This window comes from Eptatretus burgeri, chromosome 4 (genome assembly GCF_056783735.1).
Source record: "Eptatretus burgeri isolate ZD-2024b chromosome 4, Ebu_testis_v1, whole genome shotgun sequence".
NCBI classification, from domain to species: Eukaryota; Metazoa; Chordata; class Myxini; order Myxiniformes; family Myxinidae; genus Eptatretus; species Eptatretus burgeri.
In genome coordinates, this window is record NC_140964.1 from 136,188,697 (window position 1) to 136,215,440 (window position 26,744).

At 42.9% G+C, this 26,744-nt stretch overlaps 1 protein-coding gene across 1 annotated transcript in view; it reads right to left on the bottom strand.

Annotated features, from left to right (window-relative positions):
* OBSCN (obscurin, cytoskeletal calmodulin and titin-interacting RhoGEF) overlaps window positions 1-26,744 on the bottom strand; it is a 498,370-nt gene that overhangs the window by 243,422 nt on the left and 228,204 nt on the right. Inside the window, exons 46-57 of the mRNA XM_085876584.1 lie at window positions 22,315-22,365; window positions 21,894-22,115; window positions 19,434-19,697; window positions 17,088-17,354; window positions 16,627-16,896; window positions 14,549-14,812; window positions 14,102-14,377; window positions 13,713-14,009; window positions 13,330-13,602; window positions 9,880-10,163; window positions 6,087-6,281; window positions 3,448-3,606 (exon numbers count right to left, since the gene is read on the bottom strand). Of these exons, the coding sequence (XP_085732710.1) occupies window positions 3,448-3,606; window positions 6,087-6,281; window positions 9,880-10,163; window positions 13,330-13,602; window positions 13,713-14,009; window positions 14,102-14,377; window positions 14,549-14,812; window positions 16,627-16,896; window positions 17,088-17,354; window positions 19,434-19,697; window positions 21,894-22,115; window positions 22,315-22,365 (2,822 nt within the window). The remainder of the gene's footprint in view (window positions 1-3,447; window positions 3,607-6,086; window positions 6,282-9,879; window positions 10,164-13,329; window positions 13,603-13,712; window positions 14,010-14,101; window positions 14,378-14,548; window positions 14,813-16,626; window positions 16,897-17,087; window positions 17,355-19,433; window positions 19,698-21,893; window positions 22,116-22,314; window positions 22,366-26,744) is intronic.

Here is a 26,744-nt window from a genome sequence, read left to right on the forward strand (position 1 = left end):
GCATGTAGTCTGTGTGGAAATTAAATAAGGCACGAACAATGGCGCGGATTTTTTGACGATTGAAGGAAAACGCCCTTCCTTCCCTTCCCCTTCCCTCACGCTTACCTCCACCCCCCACGGACGTCTCTGGGTGGTGTCTGGGTGTTGCTTGGCATGACCAGCTTGCACATGCTGTTTTCTTTTAACATGCACAATTGTGCTCATGTCAGCATAAGGGGACCATCCCACCCACCACTTTCCCTCAAGTCCTCCTATCAAACTCATGTGCAGAACACCCCCTATTCCTCCCCATCCTCCTTGCTCCCTCCCTCCTCCTGGAGTCGATGACGATGGGTGGTGAAGGCCTCCCTCTCCCTCCTTTCCTCACTCTCCCCCACTTCATAGCTCCTCTTTCCTCACCCCCTCCTCGCTCCCCCACCACTCCTCGCCCCCCTCCACCCCAAATTTAATATTCCCTTCAGTGAAGCGACGGGTTTTATTTGCCAGTAATATAATATAATATGATATTTGATTCCCGAACAGCCAAGTTCACTCACGTATTTGTGTCCAGCACCATGATATTTGTTTTCCCCTCGAGTTCCCCTTTGCATTTGTGCTACATGGTGGTGTATAAAAAAATAATAATAATAATAATAATCAGGCATATAAGTAGCTTTGGCTTTGGCATAAGCTTAAGGTATATATCCACTCCTCACATTTTCATTTCCAGTACTGTTAGAGTGGGATAAGAACAGGGATACATTTTGTGGGCATTCTATTGTCAATTCAAGTCTCTTAAAATCAGGATGTCAACATGTGAAGCTTTTTGCTGCTGCCATGTAGGAAGTGGGCCTTTCATGGTTTGGGCTGACATAAAAACTCGGTCCCAGCAGAGTGAATTGGATTTAAAATATTGACATTTATCAATGTACACGCAGACAGGATACCCAGTGTCATGTCCATCCAAGGGACAGTGCATGTGAAACACCAGGATGGCAGTTTATAGCTGGGCCAAGATTCACACCCAGTCTCGTCAGCTCAGAGGTGAGTGCAGATACCTCTATGCTATCCGAGCAGGTGAGAAAATTGGATAAATGATGTTGAGGGAAGTAGTGGTGAGAATATAGAAATGGAGCTCGAGAGAAGTGAAAGGAAAATACGGCAGAAAGAGGTTTGAGAGAAGGGAAAAGGGTAAGAGATGGAGGGATATCTTTTAACGGGGGGGGGGAGGGGGTCGACGAGTCCACCCTGAAGATTCGGCCTTTTACTTTTCTCAAAGAGAAAATTCCTGATGACGACCATGTGACTGAACGAGGCTGAGCCTTTGGGTGTTTCTCACCGCAGGTAGGTCGGTGGTCTTTTTGTCTTCTACCGTTCTCCTCTCTGGCCTCGACCCCCTGCTCTGTCTGTAATATGTCCCATCCATATTTCCGCAGGGTGCTCAAGGTTCTCCAGCATCCCCCTTCTGGTAAAACCACCAAAATCACGAATGACTGCTCACCTTCACTCTTTCATTCCTCTTTTTTTCCCCCACCTTTGGAACAAACTCCCACACTCTTTTCAATCCCACTCCTCCCACCAGGTCTTCAGAACAGCTGCTCACCACCATCTCTTATCGTGCCTCATCCAAATCCTTGATCTTTTCTACCCCCGTTAATTCACCCCAAACCCTCCTCCTTCAAATTCCCTGCTTTCCTTCCTGAAAGTCCCTGTAGTGTCCATCTTGTTCACCCCATGTACCCCGCTCTATCCCTCTCCCTTCCACAGATCTCCTCATGTCTGTTCCCCACTGTTTTGTGCTTCCCTCTTCCATCAACTCTACTCCATCTCACCTCCACTCCCAACTTTTTCCAGTGAATTGCATTCAATAAAGTGGTGAGGACAACTGCAAGTTAAACGTTGAGCCTTGTCCGGAGGCTGATCCCATGATCATTCCACAACGTTTTTATGAACTTCCCAATGGTAGTGCTGACCCGAAATAGCTAGTCGAGCATCCTGCACCGCTTTCATCTTCAACCATCATGTTCTGTGACAACGTGCTCCCAAGGTAACAGGATCTGACCACGTTATTCAGTGGAGTGTTGGCCACTCTGATGGCGAGTGGAGAGTTCAAAATTCTCAGTCCGAGTCTTCTTAAGGTTTATAGATAGCACGGATCTTTGTGCTGCCTGTACAAATCAGTCGGTGATGTGCTGGACATCGGTGAAGGGTGTGTGTAACAAGTGCACGGTCATCATCAAACAACCGCTCATGGATGAGGATCTCACGAACCTTGGTCATGGCTTTCCATCTTTGTGCTGTTTTAATATATTTCTGCATGTGCATCCATCATGAATTCATCATCAGTTGAGCTTACATACAGAATATTTTCTGTCGAAATTTCAAGGGTTCACTATTCTGCAACCCTTGTGATTGAATCAAAGTGAAATGGGTCATTTAGACCATCAGAAATATGGCTTTGGGATTGTCAGTTGGACCTCCAGGATCATGTTGAAGCCCAGCTTGTGGTAGTAACCAGGTTAGCAAGTTTGTGATCAAATATTTATCAAATATTTGTTCAATAAATGGAGTGTGTGTGGAGAAAGAATATCACGTTTAGATAGGGCATTTCTACTATAGTTCAACAGATCCATGCCAATCAGGAGAGTATCTCAATCATAAAACTAAAGGGGGAGCACTCGGGAGAGTGCAAAACCTCCGCCGCCAATACTGCTGGGTCACTCAAGTGAACCGTATATCTTATTCATTAAATATGATGTCAACAGTGCTGACAGAGTTATAGTTCTTTTCTCCATTTTTTTTTGGGGGGGGGTGGGGGGGTTGGAAATCACTTAAAACATGTAGAAATGCAAAGAAAAAAAGAAATCGAAATTTTGTTGAAAAAAAAAGTTGCAAAATTTTTTTTTCTCAAACAATTTTTTTTTTGGGGGGGGGGGAGGTTGGAAATCACTTAAAATATGTAGAAATGCCAAAAAAAAATTTTTCTCAATTTTTTTGCAGGGGTTGGAAATCACTTAAAACATGTAGAAATGCAAAAAAAAAATTCCTCTAACAATTTTTTTTTTGGGGGGGTGGGGGTTGGAAATCACTTAAAACATGTAGAAATGCAAAAACAAAAAAAAAATTTCTCCAGCAACTTTTTTTTTGGGGGGGGGGGGACCAAGTCCAAAATTTAATGGCATGATCCTTGGACCATACCTAACCCTCCCACCAAGTTTTGTCGGAATCCGTCAAGGAGTTTTTCCGTAATACTGTTCACAAACAAACAAACAAACAAACAAACAGAAAGGGGTGAAAACAGGAACCTCCGATCTTCGATGGCGGAGGTTAATGAGGATTCAATGAATTCAATCAATGTATCTCACATAAAAGCATTTTAATGAGAAAAAGAGTTGTAACATATATTTATAGTTTAAGTATAAATGTAAAAAAAATCTAACAATTAATTGGTCATTCTGAGTGAATTACCTGAAGGGTGAAAAGCTGTCGGAAATGGTCTGCAGCCCATTGTGCTTCTGCTACATCCACAAACTTGATGTAAATGAAACTTTCATCTTCTTGAAATATTTGCTTTGAGAGCAAGGGTTTCTGCGCCTGATCCGACGCGAGTGGAGCATCCTCATATGGCTGGTAGATAAGATTGACAGGAGAGAAAACACAAGAGAAAAGTAAGTGAAAACCAGTGAGGTCGAAAAAAGCAATCGACACGACAAATGAAAACTGGAAAGCATCTGAACATGCAAAGCCCATCTGCTTTGTATTCAGACTTCCTCTTCTTTCGTATTCGAAGCGGTACCTTTGAACTTTTGACCAAAATTATAAATTTGCATTCTCCATATTCTCATGATAAAACTTTGATTAAAAATTTGATAACAAAAGCTCAAATGATAATGAAAATTTCAGGTCAATTGCAAGAAAACTGACGATTTTATGTGACATTGACCTTTGACCTATTGACCAAATTAATAAGTTGTCTTTTCCATTTTCTTGTAATTAAGCTTTGTTGAAAATTTGATGATAAAAACTCAATTGGTAAAAAAAGAGAAAAAGTCATGGCCCGGACAGACATACGACAAAATAACTGGGAAAACGACAAAACAGCAGAAACAGAAAGTACGAGCCACCTCCTATCAGGATGTAAAAAAACACTCATGTCAGAACAGCTGTACACCCAAAGGCACAACAAGGTATGAAGAGTAATCCACCGGCACATCTGGAAATGTTTCAATATCCTGGTTCCAGAAAACTTGTGGAAACATGAACCAAAAGCAATCATTGAAAACAAGGAAGTAATGCTCACGTACAGCATGATGATCCCATTGAGCATGAGCAGAGAAAACAAAGCATTGCGACTGGCTCTAGCAATGAGGGACAAAACAAGAAAATAAGGCATTGCGAAATGAGGTTTCAGTTCCCAGCGATTTTGGCCTAAACAACGCAGAAATAAAGAAAATGGCCAAACACCAAGATCTCAAAAATGAAGTGAAAAGACCCTGGAAGATGAAGAGATCCCAAATTGTTCCAGTAATCATTGAAGCAACGGGAATGATAAAAAAATAACCTTACAGAGATCTTAAAAACCATCCCTGGGAATATTGATACAAACGAACTGCCGTTGGAAGCTATCTGGGGATCAGTGACGATCCTCAAAAGAGTTCTCAGAACAAAACTTTGAGAACAAGAAACCTTCACAAACTGGTCCACGAGTCATGATCTCTTACTGAAATGGAGGTGGATAATTTAGGACCTGGGGTGGGGGGGGGGGCTCTGTTCCACCTTCTGAAACACGCATATGGAGATACTAACTAAGAAAAACACACACACACACACACACACACGACAAAACTGAGGCAACAGATATAAAAGTAAATCGTCTGTTCAGAACCACTCTGAATGTTATCTATATAATCTTATTCAATGAAAAGGGAGCACGGGACAGACACGGCTCGAGGTCAACGAGAGAGATAAGATAATGTAATCTGAGCCATGGGTTATTATTTTTTTATCATCACACCCAGCTTTCACCGCATAGACGTGTGAGATGTGAGAAAGGGTGAGGTCGTTGAGTGGACAGAGGAGGCGAAAAATACATAGGTTGTGTCGCAGGTTGTGACCACAGTGAGGTCATCTGCCAAGGAGATGCACACTGAAAACACAGAAAATATTCATTCCATGATGGATATATAAAACTCCTTGGGGAATACCAGAAGTACCACCATCTTCTACCCATTGGGATCATACCCTGTGCAGAGCATTGTTGCTGCCTAAGCAGTCTCCTTGGCTATTGGGCACAATCCTGGACGGATCGCCACTCCGACACGGGATACCAGCAAGCTGGCACTCATTTTGCCGATCTCAGGAGGATGACAGGCTTCGTCAACGACACCTGGTGTTAATTCAATAGCCAAGCGGGATTTGAACTCAGGATCCTAGAATCTCAAGCTCACCGCCCTAACCATTAAACCAACACCAGGCATATCTTCGACCCACTGCACTATCAAATGGTACCCATAACTCTTTACAATGGATATGGCAGAAACAAAAAAAAAGAAACAAAACAACAATAATTTGGAGCTCAATGTTTATGTATTTTTTTTTTTCAGTTAGTTCATTCGAGGCAGCAAACGTTGAATGCATCAACTCGAAGTGAAGCGAAGCACAAATGTCTCAGTTTCAAGGTTCCTGAGTAACGTCAGAAAGGGCAGATAAGATTAAAATGCAGCAACAAACGCGCTGTCCGGCTCGAATGATGACGACAGTGGTGCTAAGAGTAACCTTCCGACTCTCTCCAGATAAAGTGTAAAAGGTCCTTCCTGATGGTTTTGGTAATATCAGTCGCAGGAGGATTTATCACAAAACTGACCGACATTTTCGTCTTTTTGAAGAACGGCAGTCCAGATATCTGTGAAACAACCGTCTGCACAATTTATCCAGGAAAATGCCATTAATTGGTCGCGCCATGAAATAAATAAACTTCAATGCAGCATTTTTGCTCACCATCAATTAATACAAGCAACAGACACATTTGATGTGACCGGATTTAAATAAAAAAAAATAAGTAAATAAATTTTTAGAAATGGACAAGTGTCGGTTAAAGAATGCGGTACCTCGTCCGCACTGGCGTACGAATCTTCAGTCTCATCAGTTGACTGCTGTGAAATGAGAAACTGCTGCAAGCTGGTGCGTGTGGGCTTCAGCAACGGAACCTCTGGTCCTTGTTTTCGATCCATCGCCTGCTCAGTCTCCTGCTCATAGCTTGGACGGTGAAACTCCTTCCGCAATGGGAGTCCTTCAAATGCCACCTGTAAAGCAGATAATATATTCTGTTCAACCGGACTATCAGTTGAGCAAACATGAATTTTTTGACATTTTGCAATTTCCTGCTCGACTCTGATGCATAGTGCATATCATACACATTTATGAAAAAGAAAATCTTATTCAAACACTGCAATCATATTTATACACAATATACCTTGATATCAACGAACAGCGAGTATGTCCACACTTTTCCTTCAAAACCATTGGAATTCGTCCAGGTACACTTTCAAATAATTTTGGTATCAACTCATGTGGAATGGTGTTCCACACGTCTTCCAAGACCTTCCAAGGCCAATCAAAGTTTCTGGGATGATTCGTTACTTTTTCTTTGTCCAAAAAGTCCCAAACGGCTTCAATTATATTGAGGTCTGGGCTTTCAGTGGGCCATTCCATGCGTTGAAGAGCTCCAGCTTGTTCTTTCTTTTGCAAATAAGTTTTGATTTTTTTTTTTTCCAGCTGATTGTTTTTGGATCATTAACTAGTCGTGAGATGAAGTTTTGATCAATAAGCCTCGCACCACTGGGGATAGCATCGTAGATTAAAATTTGCTTGTTCCTTGCTGAAGTCAATACACCATCAATTTTCCAACACCACTTGAGGATATGCACCCACCAAAAGGGCCATGTGGTGAACCCTCCGATACACTTCTTGGGTCTCACTGTCAGCCATGATCTTTCCTGCGCAAACCAAATTTCAAAGTTGGTCTCCAAAGCCAGCTGCCGACTGGGCATCCTCGGTCATGCAAAGTCCTTCCTTGTCACACTTGAACTCCTATCCACCTACAAGACCTTCATCCACAGCTTTCTGTGGAACTGCTCTCCCCCTCTGGGCTAACTCTCCTGCCTCACATCTTTCTCAACGTGATGCTGTGGAAACCAAGGCCTTCAAGATCATTGGAATCCCCCACAATGAAGCTGAGTCTACCTGCCTATCACTTTGTCATCGCACACAGGTTGGTGTTCTTTGTCTTCCACTACCTCCTTCATGGACTTGCACCCTCTACCCTCTCCATGCTTTGTCTCCCCCCCCCCCAAGGTATCTGCGGGGGGGGCATGTGTACCACCATCAAACCCCTTCTGGAAACAATCGTGTGCAGCCTGTGGCTACTGATTGCATCAATATCTGGAGGCATGACTATGCTGCTGATGCAGTCCCCTCCATTACCAGTACACTGGTACTCATTTCACTGACATTGGGAGGATGACAGGCCGAGTTAAATCAACGACCCACAGTGGCTCAAACTCAAGACCCAAAGATCTTAATGAAGCCACCATAACCGTAAAGCCAACACCAGGCTTTACCCCCTTCTGGTGAGACTACCCAAATGCAGGATTCGTTCCCTAAACTACCTAAATCCACAGCTCACCTCCACTCATTTGTTCTTCTTTTTTTTCCACCTGTGGAACCAACTTCGACATTCTCTTTAATCTCATTCTTCCCTCCAGGTCTTCAAGACAGCCATTATACACGTCCTTCAAGTCCCGATTGAAAAAGTGACCTTCGTAATGTTGATGGATGGACGACGACGACGACACCTGACCCTTCTGTGACTTGTTTTGTTCATTCGATGATGGTCTTCGTTCTTTCATCACGATATTATCTTCAAACATGGCTCATCCTTGTTAGACAGCTTTTTGGCTCTTCCAGTTCTGGGTTTATCTCTCTATCGAGTGCAGCCTGTGGCCGCTGGTTGCATCATCGGTTGGGACGCGGCTATGCCGCTGATGCAGTGTCCCCCGGCCCAGCACACTGGTACTCACTTTGCCGACCTCGGAAGGATGACAGGCCGAGTCAACCTCCTGGTGTATTAATTCAGCGGCCAACGGGGCTTGAACTCAGGACCCTCGGATCCCAAGCCGCCACCCGAACCACGAAGCCAACACCAGGCTTTCTGGGTTTATCAATAACAGATGATGTTTCTCTGTACTTGTTGATCTCGATTCGGTTACCACACCTTGGTAACCAAGTGATGCGAGCTATTTCACTCAAAAAAAACAAAAACTTCCTTCTTCATGCAGAAACACAACACTCTGGTGATGTTCTGCTGAAATTTCAGTTATTTTCTTTTAAGCTAACAGTTAATCCTGATAGATCTGTATTTTGTCGGACGAAAAGTGAGTTTTTTTTTTTTAGCTTTACGGATGTATAGAGAGGAACAGCTGATGTTAATGACGAGGAACACCCGACAAGGAGTCATCAATTGATGCGACTGGTGAACGCGATGGATTCGTGAGAACAACACTTCCTGTTTCATTTGAGTTGTGATCAAAGATTTTTGAAGATTCTGTTCAATGTGAATTAGAGATTGCTGAATGATAAAATTGGATTCCACTCACCCTCTATTAATGTCACAGTCTCCAGACGATATCGGTCGGCTCGCATTCCACAAGACACCAGAACCTTCCCTTTCAATTTTCTTGATATTTTCCTGTCTGCCATCATTCCATGCATCAGCACCCCACCTGTATCTTCCACATCTCTACCTCTAAAATACTATTCCTGGACATTATTCCCTCAATTCACACAACCAATTTCCTCGTCTGATCTCCTTCCCCTCGAACCTGATATAAATTTTCATCTTTACTGCCTTTACCTACGGCGTATGACCTCGGTCTTCTCCAGACTCGTGTTCAGTCCATGCTTCCCGAATGCTTCCTTACACTCCCCCAATACTTCCTGCATCTCCCACTCGATCTCCACCGCAACAGCCAGATCGTCTGCACACAACTTCCTCTCCAGAATACTCCAGGAAGTTATACCCTCCTGCTTACCGGCTCCATTACCATGACAAACATGAGTCGGCTGGACAGAGCTTCCCCTGCCTCAACCACGTGTTCATGCTGAACTCCTCCGACATCCTCGGTCCAACTAAAACACTTCCCTTCATTCGCTTGTAAACACCTTCCGTCAACCTAACTTCCGCTTCTGGCACTCCCACGTAGCTCAGTGTCACCATCACCATCTCTCTTGGGACAGCGTCATCGGCCTTCTCAAGATCAACAAATCCTAATGCCATTTCACCTTGTACCTCCAAACTCTTCTCCGCCAGCTCTCAGTGTGAACATCCCATCAGTCATCCAACTCCCTTAATAGCATCCTGTTGTCCTTCTCCACACATTTCCTATCCTCCCATCCAGAATCGTCTCCTGTACCTCCACGACATGACTTACGATGTATTGTCTCCTTGTTTGTTTGCATATGCTTAATAAAACTTAAAAAAAAAAAAAAACTAAACCAAATCCAACCAAAATTTGCATCTCGCTGAAGCGCACCCCAAGTATGTTTTCTGTCCGTGTCGCATGTTTGTGGGAAGGGGTTGAAGATTGGGGAATACCCCAACTTTCTCAATGCAAACGTGTCCCGTGTCGCGCCACCCGGTGGTATCCGGTATTACAAATTGTCTTCTTGTTTCAATAAAGTTTAAACAACTTGACGTGCCTTACGGTGATGTTGAAATTTGAATGAGAATCATTCGAAATCTTCTAAATGATTCATTTCACTCGTTTTAAACGGAGGTACAAACCCAAAGCAAACACCACTGAGCTTCGCAGCGAAGAGGAAGTGACTTGAAAGATCCATTACCTGCATTGTGGTTGCTGCCCGTTCCAACCAATCACGGTCACGTTCACTGCCTAATAGATGTTCACCATCTCCTGATAATTTCTTTCCCACGGATGACTCTGTCCTTTCTTTTGTGGCTGGCCTTGGTGTTGTTTGAGTTTCCTCAATCTCTTCCTGCACGGAAGTCATCTTCTGCTCCAAGCACATGCTCTTTTTGGCTGCCATTGTTGCTTTGACTTCATCATGGGATAAGGAAAGAGCGTCTGGCTGGCTCACAATGTCTCTCATGTTCTCGGAAGGCAATCCTGGATAAAACAACATTTCCATGAATGTAAGATAAAAAAAAAAATGAGTGAGTTTAAGGAACTCAAGCAACATCTTGATGTGATAAAACATTGAACAAAAAAAAACAAACAAACAAACAAACGAAAACACACATACAGGATGATGCAGAGGGAGCACACTGACTTACTTTTGAGTTGTCCGGTCTGGGGTTCAATTCACAACAATAACATGTCAGATGGATGTACTTCACAAGCAAGGATTTGCATCGTGTAGTGTGCCATCCCTTAGAATCCTTAGATGGATGTGAAGTTGGGTATACCATCTGCTGGCATTAGTTAGTGACACTTAAATATCCCAACGCGTCCCTTCCTGAAGAGTATGTGAGTTATCATGAGCATACTGGACACATTTCGGTCAAAAATCAGGCATAGCGAGCTCGTTCGTGAAAGATCGGGACCAAAAACCTTTTCCAGTCAACCCCACAGGAAGGTGGGAACAATAAGGATAATTAAGGAAGTCAGAGAAAGTCAGAGACATGAATATATACGTATACCTACAATCATACATACATACATACGTACATACATAAACCGTGGGTACCAAAGGTGAAAGGTCCGATCCCTGAAAGAAAATGGTTGGTGTCAGTGAGCTGACAGGCAAATTAACTGTCCTGTAGTTGTGATGGTGACCAGCCTGACATTGGCTTGCTCATTGATTCCAGTTGGAGTTCCAAAAAGGAACAAAACAATCCTGGCGAGGAACGATCAATGTCAGTACAACGATGGGAAAGAATACAGAAAAGAATAAAGAAACATAAATCTGCGAAAATAAGAGAGAAATTTCAACAGGATCTGAAATACGAGATGAAGTTTGTAACTTCTGAAGATGTACAGTGAATGGGAAGTGGATTCAAACGAGCAATGAGTGACGAAACCCAGAAATGTTTGTGAAATAACCACGGGGAGGTTTTCAAGAGGAACGAGAAACATGTTGCTGGAATATTAGAGTCCAGGAAGTCTTCAAACAGAAGAAAGTAACTCAGAAAAAGTGGCAAAAGAGTGAAGACCCTCAAGGTAAGGAAGGTTATAAACATTGAAAGAAGTAAATGGTTATAGCAATGAACAGCGTTTGAACAATGGGAAAAAAAGTCTTAATACGATGTGAAGAGGGCAAGAATAACATTTTCAAACGAGCCAGGTCGACGCGAACGGGTAGAACGGATGGAGTCGGGTTGCTTTCAGAATCCTGTGACTCTTATGCAGAGAACTGATGCTGACGGTGGATTTACGTACCTTGGGATATAACCTTTAAATTTAGCTTCTCCACATTTTGAAAAATTATGGGGAATGGCCGATCGGGGACATTTTCCAAAATGGCCGTTGTGAGTGTTTCACATGTCGAAGTATCTTTTGTGGCTTTATATCCTGGAATAAAATTGCCTTGAAGCGGACTTTTTGCACCTCTATTTACACATCGTAAAACCACAACTAACTTCCAAATGAAAAACAAATTGTACAAATTTCAGAAAATTTATTAAAAATACAAAACTCGAATATCTTGGCTGGATAAGTGTCCAACACTCCCCCTCCCTCCCCCCCCCCCTGAGTTAATACTCGGTGGAAGCACCAATTACAGCTGTGAGTGTTGGGATAGCTCTCTACCAACTTTGCACACCTTGATTGGACAATATAAGTCATGACAGATTTTCGACTGGATTTAGGTCGGGGCTCTGAGTGGGCCACTCAAGGACATTTATCTTTCTGTACCTTAGCCACTCCAGTGTAGCTTTGACTGCATGCTTCGGGTCGTTGTCATGCTTTAAGGTGAACTTCCGTCCCAATTTCAGCTTTCTTATAGAGGACAGCAGGTTTTCCTCTCTGATTTTTCTGTATTTTGCTCCATCCATGCTTCGGCTTCACAGTCGGGATGGTGTTCTTTGGGTGATGAGCTGTGTTGGGTTTGTGCCAAACGTAACATTTTGTATTTGGGCCAAAAAGTTCCATCTTGGTTTCGTCAGACCACAAATCTTTTTGCCACATGGCTTCAGAATCTTCGGAGTGGCTTTTTTGCATTCCTCAAGGTGGGCTTTTTCAGTCATGGCTTCCTTCTTGCCACCCTTGTGGAGTACTTGGAATATTGTTGGCACATGCACACAGTCTCCAGTCTTTGCCCTAAAGGCCTGTAGCTCTTTCAAAGTTTCCTTTGGCATCTTGGTGGCCTCCCTGATCAGTCTCTCCCTTGTTTGGTCATCCAGTTTGGAGGGATGGTCTGATCGAGACAGGGTCTTGGTGGTACCATCCCCCTTCCACTTATTAATGATTGTCCTGATTGTGCTCCAAGGGATATTCAAGGGTTTTGAAATATTTTTACACCCATCTCCTGATCTGTGCCTTTCCACAACTTCCTCCCGGAGGTCTTTTGAAAAGCTCCTTGGTGCTCGTGGTTGAGTCCTTGCTGCGAATTGCACAACCCAGCAGAGGAAACCTACAGGAACAGCTGATTTTATTCTGAAATAATCAGAATCACTACAATTTATCACAGATGGCGGCCAATTAACTTGGTGTGTGTGATTTTGAAGGTGATTGGTTACAATGATTTACAATTGCTCGTATCAGGAGGGTGGACACCTATCCAACCAAGGCATTCCAGTTTTGTATTTTTAATTAATTTTCTGAAATTTGTGGAATTTGATTTTCATTTGGAAGTTGTGGTTTACGATGTGTAAATAAAGGTGGAAAAAGTTTGGTTTAATGTAATTTAATTCCAGGCTACAAGGTAACAAAAGGTGAAAATTTTGAAATGGGGTGTACACTTTCTGTAGGCACTGTACGTGCAGGGAAAGTGGCATCACAAACACTGATGGATATACAGGTAGGAGAACACACAAGTCGGTAGCTATCATACATTTGGAGAGTCAGGAATATGTTTATCAAGATCGATTTCTCCTTTAAAAAAGAAGAATGTTAAGATTCCGCCCCCGCCCCCCCCCCCAACTACAATGAAAATCTAAAGAGACAGCTTGTAACAGTTTTGGATTTTTGCTTCCTCATACTTTTCTCATTCTTATAAGTCCAATGTAAAACTTCTAATTGACACAGCTAGTTTTTGCTTGAACAACATCGGAAGACTTGGATCAAAATAACGACAATGTATAGCCGTTGATTATCAACATTTCTGCATCTTCACCTTGCACGATGAGTTGAGCAGAGGTCTGCAGAGCCTCTCCAGCCTGGCATGTGTACAGACCCGCATGATGAAGTTGACAGGCCTCAAAAACGAGGGTGCGCACCCCACCTTCGGCTTCGAAATGCAAGTCGGTGGAACTTCGCACTTCATGATGTAAATTGTAATGCCAAGTTACGGCGGCATCTGCTCGTGAAAATTCACATTCCAACCGTGCCGGCAGCCCCACCATGGTTTTCGCTTCCGCTAGGCTTCGAACTAGTTCCAGCACAGGCTCTAAGGGCAAAGAAAGCAAAACAGAAATCGGTGTCGTACATGTATATGCACGTTAGGGTCAGTTCTTAAAAGTAAGAAATAGATGAGGGATGTGACAACTGGAGCCTCACCAAGATGCACAGTACTAGAGAGCTGCACTGGAGTGCTGCAACCATGTTGATTGAGGGCTGACACACGGAATGAGTACTCAATTCCAGGGAGCAGGTTGTCCACGGTGTATTCAGTTGAGAGGATTGGTTCGCCTTGACATGGCAGCCAGCAGTTGGAATCCCAAGTGGCTGGCTGCAACTCAAGCCAATAGCCCAGAATGGAACTTCCACCATCTCGACATGGTGTGAACCATGCTAACGTCACAGACTCGTGGTTCCTCTCCAACACTTCTAAGTCCTCAGGAGGGTCGGGAGGGACTGATGGGACAAGGAGCAAAGTTATGATCATGGGGTGGAAGTAACGGGAGGTGCGATAATGGTGGTACAGATGAATATGCACATGCACTCACTGCAGACTTTAAGGTGTGCAGCGGTGATGGCATCACGGGCAGCGAAGGTGATCTCTCCAGTATGATTCAGGGCTGCTCTTTCTACTTCCAGACAGTATGTTGTACCGTCTCGCCAGGCTGCCCACTCACTCCCTTTATCTGCAATTCCATGCCCATTCAAGAACCAATTGACTTCAGACATAGAAAGCTCATGGCTGAGGTCACATTGGAACTTTGCTGGCTTTCCCACACCGACAACCAGATCTCGCAGTGGGTTTACCACATCGGTTTGCCAGGCTGCACAACAGCAGAAGCAGAAGACTTGTAACAAGTATTGAGAAACGGTTGAGGTACTAGGAAAAATAGACTGAGGGTTTGGCCCATTTCATTTCAGAAGATAAAATGGGCCCGACCGATGACAAGATTCATGGAGCTTTATTCAAAATGGTTTCTCTGAGGACTCCTCACCTGAGACTCCCAACATTGCTGAAGAAACAGCCTCTCCAACCTGGAGCATGTAAAGGCCGCCATCATCCGGAGACGCTTGCCGAATCGTCAGTCGAGCGACACAGCCATCTTGCTCCATCACAAACCGATCTCCAGGCTGGAGCAATATGCCGTCTTTGCACCAGGTGGCAGTCGCTTCCTCTGTGAGTTCACATTCCAGCGTCACCTCCATGGTTTCTTCAACAACCATGTCCTCCAAAGGCTTAACCACCTCCACAGGCCTCCCTGGTGGTATGAAAGCCACAAAAACAGAAAATTAATATCATAACACTTCTCGTTATCTGAAAGGATGGTCTTATACGAGGAGAATACAGCAGTTCTTTACACTTTGATTGTTTGATCATTTATTACTGGAATAAACAAGTCGACACTCGTGACCTTCTTGCTATCACATTTTATTGGGCTGCGCGTTGGCCTGTTGTGAAAACGTTGTTGCGATATCTTCTCCTTTCCGATCGGATAGTTCTTCGTTTCTCTCGCACCGCTCACATCGGGTCTATTGCTGAAATGCAAGAGCAAGTCCGGAGATGAACAGATTTTAAAAACAGAAATGTGGACGGAAGACCAGAAAATCATGATGGGTTTCTTTTCTTTGAAGGTTGGCGAACAGCGATCGTGACTTTTGAGTAACATCCTTCGAATCGTACAATCATGAATGAAGCAAAGAAGAAAAAAAAGTGACAACCGAAGGCCGTCAACAGAACAAACGATCAGATGGTGTCGCTATTTGCCGAGACATTGTGAGTGTGGTGCAGCGGCGCTTTGTAACCACATACGTGGAGTACGAGCTATGTCAAGGGAACATGAATGTTGACACAAAATGGTGCTGTTTCCAATGTGTTGAGAGTTCTCGTCTTTCTCCGTTAAATTTTTGAATACGACGTAATTTTTCTGAAGTTTCCAGACAGGGAAGATGGTGGAGTGACGTGACCTACTCATAATCCAAACGTAAATCCATGTGACTCCTTTCAATGGGGATGCTGGAGGAGTGAATTCTCCTCACAAAGACGACAAAAACTCTCCTGGAGCTGAGGGTGAAAGATCCGTTATCGTGCAACTTGATCATTGTGGAGGCGACGTGTTGCAGAGAATGAACTATTCTCTCATACGGAGGAATCGCATCGGCAAATTGGTGGCGACATAGAACATGTTCTTAAAAAATATTTTTAACAAGCTCAGATGAGCGAAGATCCTCGTCCTCTTAATGATGACGTCATAAAAACGAATATGACGTCATTGTGATGCATCAGGTTTGCGATAAATTATCTGTGCTAATGCCCGGCTTAATTCCCACAAACAAAATTCAAAAAGCTTGTCTAGTTTCGGAGATAATGGTATCGGCGATTTCCATTAGCGGCGATATTTTGACGTCAACTTTTTTTTCTAGGAAGAATTTCCAAAATCGGAGATGGTTGCTGCCTGCGCGTGGGCTTTCTGCATATACATGGCAAGTTTCACGAAGATCCGATGAAAACTCTGGGTTGTGAAACAAAAAATGTCAAAAAATAGGAATGACGTCATAAAAATTTATATGACGTCATAGTGATGTATCATATGTGCGGTAATTCATCTCTGCTAATGCCCTGTTCGATTCCCACAAACAGAATTCAAAAAGCTTGCCGAGTTTCGGATATAACATTTTGGCGATTTCCATTAGCAGAGATATTTTGACGTCATAACTTTTTTTTCAAGGAAGAATTTTCAAAATCGGAGATGGCTCCTGTCTGCGCAGGGTATTTTTACATATATATACCAAGTTTCAGGAAGTTTCGATGAAAAGTGTAGACTGTGAAACAAAAAAGTCCACAAGAACAACAACGTGAGTAAGACTTAGAGATCCTCCACGAGGATCTAAAAACAAATAAATTGTGAGAGCATTTAAACATCTCTCATGAGTAATAGGCAGGGATGAGGGAAAGTTACATGACTATAGCAGCAAATATTTAACAGAGAGTTCTTATTTATTCAATAGCATGATAAATTCCATCGCTTTATAGTTAAACTTCCTGATGACAATGCCAGAAACCCCAAATTCATACGTTTCACAGTAAGCAATGCCTCTGTCCAGGCATTTATGGCCTCCAGGGAAACCCGACCAGCATCGTGAAGGTCCACACGGTCAATGAACAGCCGGTGGATGGGACCTTCAATGGTGACATGGTAGGGATCACCATCCTGGATTTGCACCTCACTGAGCCACCAGCGTGCCTCATCCACGTCGTTGTGGGAAAACTCAGCAGAGAAAGACACTGAACCCCCTGCAAGAACCTCCACATCTTCTAAAGGTTTCACAATGCGGATATCTCGCTCTGTCGAAAACACATCGGCCAAAGAGAGTGACAACACCACACAATGACATCAATAGATGTCACGTTTACCACAACAGGTACATGGTGCCCTCATTAAATTCAAAGAGCAAAGATAGTAGGGGAAGGAATGCTTGAAGGCAATAAGGAAGATGGAGGGATTTAACAATTCAGCAAAAGAATGGCGGACAAACCTATCACGGAAAGTTGGGCGACAGTGCGGTCATGCTTGCTCACACAGGCGTATTCCCCACTGTCCTCCACCTGGAGATATCGCACGATAAGTCGAGCCAGGCCATTATCCCTGATTATGGTGTACTTGGTGTTGGAGTATAAAACGATGTCTCCTTTATGCCACGTCACGGGCACATCTCCTCGGGACAACCGACAATCCAGCACAGCTTCCGTCTTTTCTTCCAACGTCTGTGTCTTCAATGTCTCCTCAAACAAGCCAATTTTTTCTGAAAACAGACACCAGAATTTCATTACATCAAACTTAATGTGAACAACACGGAAGGACACAATGATTAATTATTGATGGTTCTGTGATGGTTTTTGAGGGGTAGTTAGTTAATCATGGCAACTCTGGTTATACTACTTTTGATCAACAGAAGAAGAAGATGAAAAAAAAAAATAAGAAGAAGAAGAAGAAGAGGAAAATAAGAAGATGAAGAAGACGAAGAAAAAGACGAAGAAAAAGACGAAGAAAAAGACGAAGAAAAAGACGAAGAAGGAGAGGAAGAAAAAGGAGACGATGAAGAGGAAGGAGACAACGATGAAGAAGGAGACGACGATGAAGAAAAAGATGAAGAAAAAGATGAAGAAAAAGAAGAAAAAGAAGGAGACGAAGAAGAAGGAGACGACGAAGAAGGAGACGAAGAAGAAGAAGATGACGACGACGACAAAGACCAAGAAAAAGGAGATGGAGATGAAGAGGAAGACGAAGACGAAGACGAAGAAGAACACGACGATGAAGAAGAAGACGAAAAAGACAAACAAGAAGTAAAATAAGAAGAAAAAGAAAAAGAAGAAGAAAAAGATGAAGAAAAATAAGAAGAAAAAGAAGAAGAAGAAGAAGAAGAATATGAAGAAGAAGAAGTAAAAGAAGAAGAAAAAGAAAAAGAAAAAGAAGAAGAAAAAGATGAAGAAAAATAAGAAGAAAAAGAAGAATCAGAATAAGAATATGAAGAAGAAGAAGAAGAAGAAGAAGAAGAAGAAGAAGAAGAAGAAGAAGAAGAAGAAGAAGAGAAAGAGGAAGACGGAGACAAAGAAGACGAAGGAGACGACGACGAAGAAAAAGAAGATGAAGACGAACAGGAAGACGAAGACGAAGAGGAAGACGAAGAAGAACATGGCGATGAAGAAGAAGAAGAAGAAGAAGAAGAAGAAGAAGAAGAAGAAGAAGACAAAGCAAAAGAAGCAAAAGAAAAAGAAAAAGAAAAAATAAGAAGAAAAAGAAAAAGAAGAAAAAGAAGAAGAAAAAGAAAAAGAAAAAGAAGAAGAAGAAAAAGAAGAAGAAAAATAAAAAGAAGAAGAAGAATAAAAAGATGAAGAAAAGAAGAAGAAGAAGAAGAAGAAGAAGAAGAAGAAGAAGAAGAAGAAGAAGAAGAAGAAGAAGAAGAAGAAGAAGAAGAAGAAGAAGAAGAAGAAGAAGAAGAAGAAGAAGAAGAAGAAGAAGAAGAAGAAGAAGAAGAAGAAGAAGAAGAAGAAGAAGAAGAAGAAGAAGAAGAAGAAGAAGAAGAAGAAGAAGAAGAAGAAGAAGAGAAAAAGGAATACGGAGATGGAGACGGAGATGAAGAAGATGACGGAGATGGAGATGGAGATGGAGACGAAGACGAAGAAGACGAAGGAGATGAACAAGAAGAAGAAGAAGAAGAAGAAGAAGAAGAAGAAGAAGAAGAAGAAGAAGAAGAAGAAGAAGAAGAAGAAGAAGAAGAAGAAGAAGAAGGAGAAGAAGAAGACGAACAAGAAGAAGAAGAAGGAGACGAACAAGAAGAAGAAGAAGACGAAGTAGACGAACAAGAAGAAGAAGAAGACGAAGTAGACGAACAAGAAGAAGAAGAAGACGAAGTAGACGAACAAGAAGAAGAAGAAGACGAAGGAGACGAACAAGAAGAAGAAGAAGAAGAAGAAGAAGAAGAAGAAGAAGAAGAAGAAGAAGAAGAAGAAGACTTCCCTGACAAGAAACGACAATGTAGAATATCGAACTCTGTGTCCCCATAACCATTATGCCACACAGCCTGGTTAATAATGGTTCGCACATCCGCTTTGAGTCTGGGAGGTCGGTGGTTTGAACCCCTGATGAGTTATCTGAAAGACTTTAAAAATGGTACATGCTCCATCCTCGCTGACTTTACACTCCGCGTGTTAAAAGGATAGAACACGGACAAACAAGCTGAGGTTGGCAGCCATTGTGCAGGCTTGATGGGCCGAATGTCCTCCTCCTGCATTGCAGTTCCTTGGAAGGGAACTTGTGTGATCACCTTGTAATATTCAGTTTCGTTGAAGAAAAGAATAAAAAGGATGTCTGAATTAAAGACCTGAGATTTGGAGCTGCTGGGAGGATGAGTCATCGTCGGTCTTGATGATGTAAGTTCCTGAGTCCGTGAGCAATGCTTGTGGAATGCGCAGCGAAGCCAGGCAGCCGTTCAGCCCAAGTTCCAGTCGCCCGACGGGCTGTATGACTTCTCCATCCTTCGTCCAAGTGACCTCAGCAGGTTCGGAAAGCCGGCACTCAAGGACGACCTCATCCCCCTCCTCAGCAATGCGGTCTTCCAGAGGTTGCGCGATCAGTACCGGCTTTCCTGTGGGAATAAAGATCCACTAAAAATGAAACATTTATTGTGAACAGCTCAAGGAGCCACCTTGAATTGCCGATCTTCACACAACGCCTGGTATTAAGAAACACTCTCAATGTGTCATGTTCATATCCCTCCAGTTGGTCTTTCTCACCCATGATTTCTATTTATGCTACAAACGTGAATATTCATGTGGTCATTATTTTCGAAGTCCAGATTTTCCAACGCTCTCATCCCCTCATTTTGTTCCAATATACAAGGAAATAATTCACACCATGATTTATCCATGTTGATGACCATTTTGGGGTTGCTCAAGGAAGTTGAAGTTTTACCTTGCGGCTCGCACCATTTCTGCATATTGCGAATATGGCAAACCTTTCTTGGTAAGATCGCTCCTCCCCGACGTGATCGAGAACAACTGCAGCCCAGCACAATGCAAGATGGATGGCCAAGGCATCATATGCCCTCAACGTCTGGATGTCTAAGCAACAGTCCAAGCAAATTGGGAGTGAGGAAAGCGGACTCTGAGGCATCTGCATCGTTGACTTGTTGCTTGAAACAGCGGGGCAGAACTGTAGGCCATGGTTCAAACAGCTGCTCGAACCATTTCTGCTTCTTGCAATGACCTTACCCTCTGCCAACGTATTGATAAGTATGAGAAAAGGTGATTACACCCTTTTGAAAATCTGCCTGTTCTAAAATTTCAAACATCTTTGTGATCTCACTGAGGAACTCGTTTTTATTGGTATTCTTTGATTCAGATGCATCCAAAGAGTCAAAACGAACAGTGGTAAAGGCGCGACATTGAAAGGAAGGCATGGATAAACCTCCAAAGTGCATCTGGGTGAATAGCAGGAACATCTCTGAGGACACGTCGATTCAAGATTTTGTTACAAAGAACACAATGGACCTCTTTATGTCAGGTCGGGTATGGGAGCATGCGCCGGAGCAGCATGTCGCCGCGTCCACTTTCAGCCGGTACTCCAGGGGCCTTCATATCTGGCCATCCCCCAGGCAGATGGCTGGCCCATCCCCATCTTCTTCAAAATGCCGATCAACCTGCTGCAACCGCAAGGCACGTGGTTGGTCCATTGGCCTCCTCCACATTGCACTCCATACGTGCCTCAACATTACAGCTGGTTTTCTGGATTCTGACCCCCGAGTCATGGGAGCTCAGAGAGGATTACAGGTTGGCATTAAACCTGGTGTTACCTTATTAAGGTGGCTGGCTTAAGATCTTCGGGTCTTGAGTTCAAGCCCCTGTATATACGTCGAATTAGCACCAGGCTGGTTGACTCAGCCTGTCATCCTTCCGAGGTCGGCAAAACGAGTACCAGCTTACTGAAAACAGGGGCACTGCATCAGCGGCACAGCCGCACCGCCAGAAAATGATGCAGCCAAGTAGCCACAGGCTGCATACAAATCAATAAATAAAGGTAGGCACGACAGTGAACATTTGAACACGTGACAGTGGTAAATGACTCCGTTCAAAGGTGTGTGGTCACAACTGAGGAGTATAATGCCATTGTGACAAAGAAAGAACAGAAACAATTCCTCCTTCAAGATGTGCAAGACCAAAGAAGCTGCTTCCCCAAGAGCGAAAAGGAAACTATCGATGTGAAAGTGCGTAACCACGCTCGGCCACCGGTACCAAGCCACTGCAGTCCAGAAGTTCAGCCTGATTGAGCAACCTCAAAAATGGATGAACTTTGACATGAGATGTTTTTGTCTACCTTGGAACAAAATTAAGGGGCGAAAGGTTTAGAATTGGAACCACGCACCCAAATGAATACCAACAGTGAACCTGCACCTTCGAGATGACAGATCACAGACATGGTTGTGGGTTGGTGGGGAAAACATCTTGCATCTCCTGTGTGAAGAGACGCCTGCGCTGCACAAAGCAATCTGGGTGTTCCCAAGATTGCAAAGAACGACGTCATGTGATTGGAGATACCATCATGTGATGAAATTTCTTGTGAACAAAAAAAAAATAAAAAAAAAGTCAAAGCAGTTGAAATTTACAGGAAATGTCTCTCACTTAGAAGTGCTTACGTGTTGCCCAACTTTTTTTTTTTTTTTAATGGAGGTGAATCGGTGCAGGTTGACCATGAACGATCCCAATCTATCTCGCTTTAGATCTGGCGACTCCTGGGTTATGATAATGATAATCCGACAACCAGAGGCATGAATCATTAGACGTACGCAGAACGGTGAGCTTGGCCTTGCTGGAAGCTACGTCTACGTGGAAAGCGACGAGGCCACACTCGTCCGGCGTGAGTCCGCACAACGTGAGAACGTGAATACGCCCTTCGCTCTGGGTTGATATCTCGTTCAGATCATTGTTCTGCAGACGCATGTTGCCCAACCACCAATGGGCATCCGATGCTGCACGTGACAACTCGCACATGAAGATCGCCGAATCACCTGCACATGGGCAGTGGCACAAAAGGTGTGAAGCCAACTTGTTAACCTGTGCAAAACTGTGTAATTTGACTCCAACATAAAGATCCAGCATAGGTGGCAGAGGACTTGGAGAGGAAAATCACACAAACACGCAATATTATCACAAATGATGAATAATATTTGGAGCATCTGGAAAAAAAAACAAACAAAGGAACTGTACCTGCGAGAACCTCCACATCTTTAAGAGGTGTGACGATGAGTATGGGAGGCTCTGGGGGGTATGGAAGGAAAAAAATATGTTAAACATACTGAACAAAGAGAATCTGCATGTGAACAGCAAAAACAGTCTCAGATTACCTGACCTATGAACTTACTGTCGTTACATTGTATATTACATCAATTGTGATGTGCACAGCTCGTGTCACAGGAGCTGCCAGACTCGGTGGTGGAATGGTTTGAGCATCTGCTCCGAGTCTGCGAGGTCGGTGGTTCAGATCCCGGCTGAATCAGAACAAAGACTTGAAAATGGTGCGCGCTGCTTCCTTTGCTTGACCCTCGGTATTTAAAAGGATTGAACGGACAATCCTCGTAGGTTGGCATCCGTGGGGAGGAGGAAATTCCTCCTCAGACAATGCCCCGCTGAGTGCAGTGAGAAAGGTGACACCATTGTTGTGACGTATCCATCGTGTCCTGGAAGTGACGGAACTTCCCTCAAGCTCAGTGGCTGTTTGTCGTGTCTGTGTCGTGTCTGTCTGTGTCGTGTCTGTCTGTGTGTGTGTGTGTCCACTATGGGCCTGAGATCATGTAAAAAAAATCTTCTTTTTTTTGTTAATTGCTTGTTAAATGGCAATGTGATTGACACTTTCGATGCCCATTGACATAATGAATGTTTGTTCGTCCGTCCCCCACGCCGCGGAACATGGGGCTTCACAATCACTTCTGTGTGTCTGTTCGTCCGTAACTTTTTTTTTTAAACGATTTGAGCTTTTGTCATCAAATTTTCAACAAAGCCTTATGATGTGAACAATGAAGAGGACAAATTAATAATTTTGTTAAAATCATTTTCATTATTAGGGTACCCTGTCAGTACAGGGTACCCTATTGTTTTTCTTCTGTTTATTATTATTTTTCTTTTTCCGCCGGCATTTTGCACCCTTTTTCGCTTTAAAAATCATTTTCTCTGGGATACTAAGTCCGATCGACACAAAATTTTCACTACAGTATGTATCTTTTTTGATAGCACAATCACGTTATAATTATGACGTCATTGGTCATGTGGTGCGGGCGCCATCTTGAAAAAAACGATAAACTTTGGACATCTGTATCTCGGAAACCGTGCAATGGAAAAATTTTTCTCTTGATACATTTTACTAAGCTCCCTATGGGGAACACGTGTGATTTTTCATGACGTCATAGGTGAAGCGATATACCGGTGAAAATTCGTCAAGTAGAACGCCGTATAGGAAAAATCTGAAAAATTCTGAGCATCATCTACGCCTAAAATCACTGACGAAAATGTTTTTCTTGACGTCATCGATGACGTAATTCGGCCGCCATCTTGTTTTTTAGTGTTTATTAAAAAAAAAATCTTCTTCTCCAGAAGGGCTGGACAGATTAAGGCGAAACTTTACACCTACATTCCCCTGATGTTCTCTTTCAAGTTTGTTAATTTGTTGTTGATACGTCACATGGTTTGGCGGCCATCTTGAAAAACACTAAAACCTTCAAACATCTTCTTCTCCAGAAGCGCTGGTCCCATGAAGGCGAGATTTCACAACTATATTCGTGACATGTATGCGATGCAAGTTTGTTAATTTCGAAGTGATACGTCACATGGTTTGGCCGCCATGTTGGATTTAAGAAAAATATTAAATAATGTTTTCTCTGGTATTTCATAAGCCATCGAAGCGAAAATTTGCAATTGCCTTCCTCCCTCAAGTCTGCATACATGGTAAAAAATTTTACCTCAGAAGTCACATGGTTTGGCGGCCATCTTGGATAGAAAAATAGACCTTATCCGATTTTCAAGAAACTTCACACACTTGTTCGGGTCGACGATGGAAAGCAGAATTTAAATTTATGATATCATAGGTCACAAGGTTCGGCAGCCATCTTGGATTGAAAATGAATAAATTTTAAAAATCTTCTTCTCCAGAAGGGCAAGACAGATTAAGACGAAACTTCACACATATATTCCCCATGAGGTCCTTTCTCAAGTTTGTTAATTTGTTCTTGATCGGTCACATGGTTTGGCGGCCATCTTGAAAAAACCCGAAAACCTTCAAACATCTTCTTCTCCAGAAGCGTTGGCCCAATGAAGGGGAGATTTCAGAACTATATTCAGGACAGGAAGGCGATATAAGTTTGTTAATTTAAAATTGATAAGTCGCATGGTTTGGCCGCCATCTTGGATTTAAGAAAAATATTAAATAATGTTTTCTCTGGAACCGCTTAACCAAACGAATCGAAAATTTGTAATTATCATCTACCTTTGTCTGTGCATGCGTGGTAAAAATTATGATGTCACACGTCACATGGTTTGGCGGCCATCTTGGATAGAAAAACGCACCTTTACCGATTAACACGAAACTTCAGAAACGTGTTCCAATACCCAGTTGGAAGCAGAATTTAAATTTGTAATGTCATAGGTCACATGGTTCGTCAGCCATCTTGGATTAAAAAATAATATCTTTAAACGTATTTTTCTCTGAAAGGACTGAACAGATCCAGGCGAAACTCCACCACTATGACCGCCTCTCCATGACGAATAAAAAGTTCTCACCCCCTTTTGAGGTACGACGCAACGTTTGGCAGCCATCGTGGATTGAAGGAAAAATATTAATTAATGTTTACTCTGGAACTACTGCATCAATAAATGTGAAACATCAAGTTTTTGGTGGAACGCTGATGCGGAATGAGGGTTTGAAATTTCAACGCGATCGGGCCCAGGGTTTGGCAGCCATGTTGGTTTTAAGAAAAATATTAAATAATGTTTTCTCTGGAACTGCTTAACCTAGCGAAGCGAAAATTTGCGCTTATCGTCTACATTCGTGTTTGCACATGTGTTGAAAATTATGACGTCATAAGTCACATGGTTTGGCCGCCATCTTGGATTGAAGGATAAATATTAATTAATGTTTACTCTGGAACCACTGCTTCTATATATACGAAACTTCACATTTGTAATTTAGCCGACATGCGAAACAAACGTTTAAAATTTCAACCTGATCGGTCATGCGGTTTGGCAGCCAGAATTATTTAATTATTTGAATCTGTTCGCCAGTAATAAGGAAATTGAACGCTTTGTGCTGCCCGGTTCGTAACTCGTCTGTTCCGCGCCGTCTCGAAGCAGGCCTGTGGTTGTATCACCATTAAATAATGTTTTCTCTGGCACCGCTTATCCGATAAATGCGAAACTTTGCGACTATGATTTAAGTCTCACGTTGTGTCAGTTGTGTCAAAGGCGGACGGACTGGGTACCCGGTCATCACTGCCAGCAGTTATAAAGTGGCAGTTCTAGTTAATTATTATTATTGTTGTTCGACCCTTTTTTTGCTCAATATATATATATATATATATATACACATTTTTGTTCCTCAGCAACCCCTTGTCCAATTGACACAAAATTGTCAGGGTAGGAGCCATCTCACCCACCCCCGTCATGGAGAATACGTCAATCATAATCGTGACATCATCGGTCACGTGGTGTGGCGGCCATCTTGGATTAAACGCTCAAAAATTAAAGCATTATATCTCTGAAACCGCTGATCAGAAAAAAAAAAAAATCTGAAAGTCGGCACGTCTCGTTCGACTCCCAATGGGGAATATCGGATTGTAAGGATGACATCATCGGTGAAGTGGTAGACCAGACATAAATGTTTTTTTTTAATTTAAATCCTTGTTTACCATTGAGATTCAGTGTGTTTGTCCAGGCCGTAACTTTTTTTTTTAACCAATTGAGCTTTTGTCATGAAATCTTCAACGAACCTTTATTATGAGATTGTGGAGAACACAAATTAATAAAATGTATCATTTTTTTTTTTAACTCTTGTTTTCGTCAAGAGTCGTTCGAGTGCAAAGTGGACGCGGACGGGCTTTGCATTTTGAGATGCTCTCTATAGTTTTGTGTTGTTTTGTGCAACGTTTGAAGAAATGAATCTCCGGTACAAACTTGTGTGCAAAGACAGGAAAAGTTCGTTGCTTGTGAACTTCATAATCCACAGACTTTGCACTCTTCGTTCTTGTTCAGAATACACTTTTCAACTCATTTCGTGAAGACACAAAAAAAAAACAAAAAAAAAAACAAAAAAAAAAACTGGAATTTCGTTTGATGACGTTTCTAAATGTGGGTACTTCACTCGCACAAACCAAGCCAATGTGGTTGAACTTATGGAAGACCAGCTAAGAGGTACTGTGTGCTCTCGGTGACATCGAGATCCTTTGAGCCTCGTCGCCTCGGAGTCTCGGTGAGATTCTCCACCTCGCCATAAACGGTTATCTTGGTGCTTTTACGGCAGGGTGTTGCGTCAGCGAGCCATGTCCCGGTTGTCTTGTTTGCCAACATTCACTTGTGGATGTTAATGGCACTTTTGCGAAAGTGCAGGTCATTATGTGCCTGAAACCTGGCCAAACTACAAGTTTCTGCTCTGT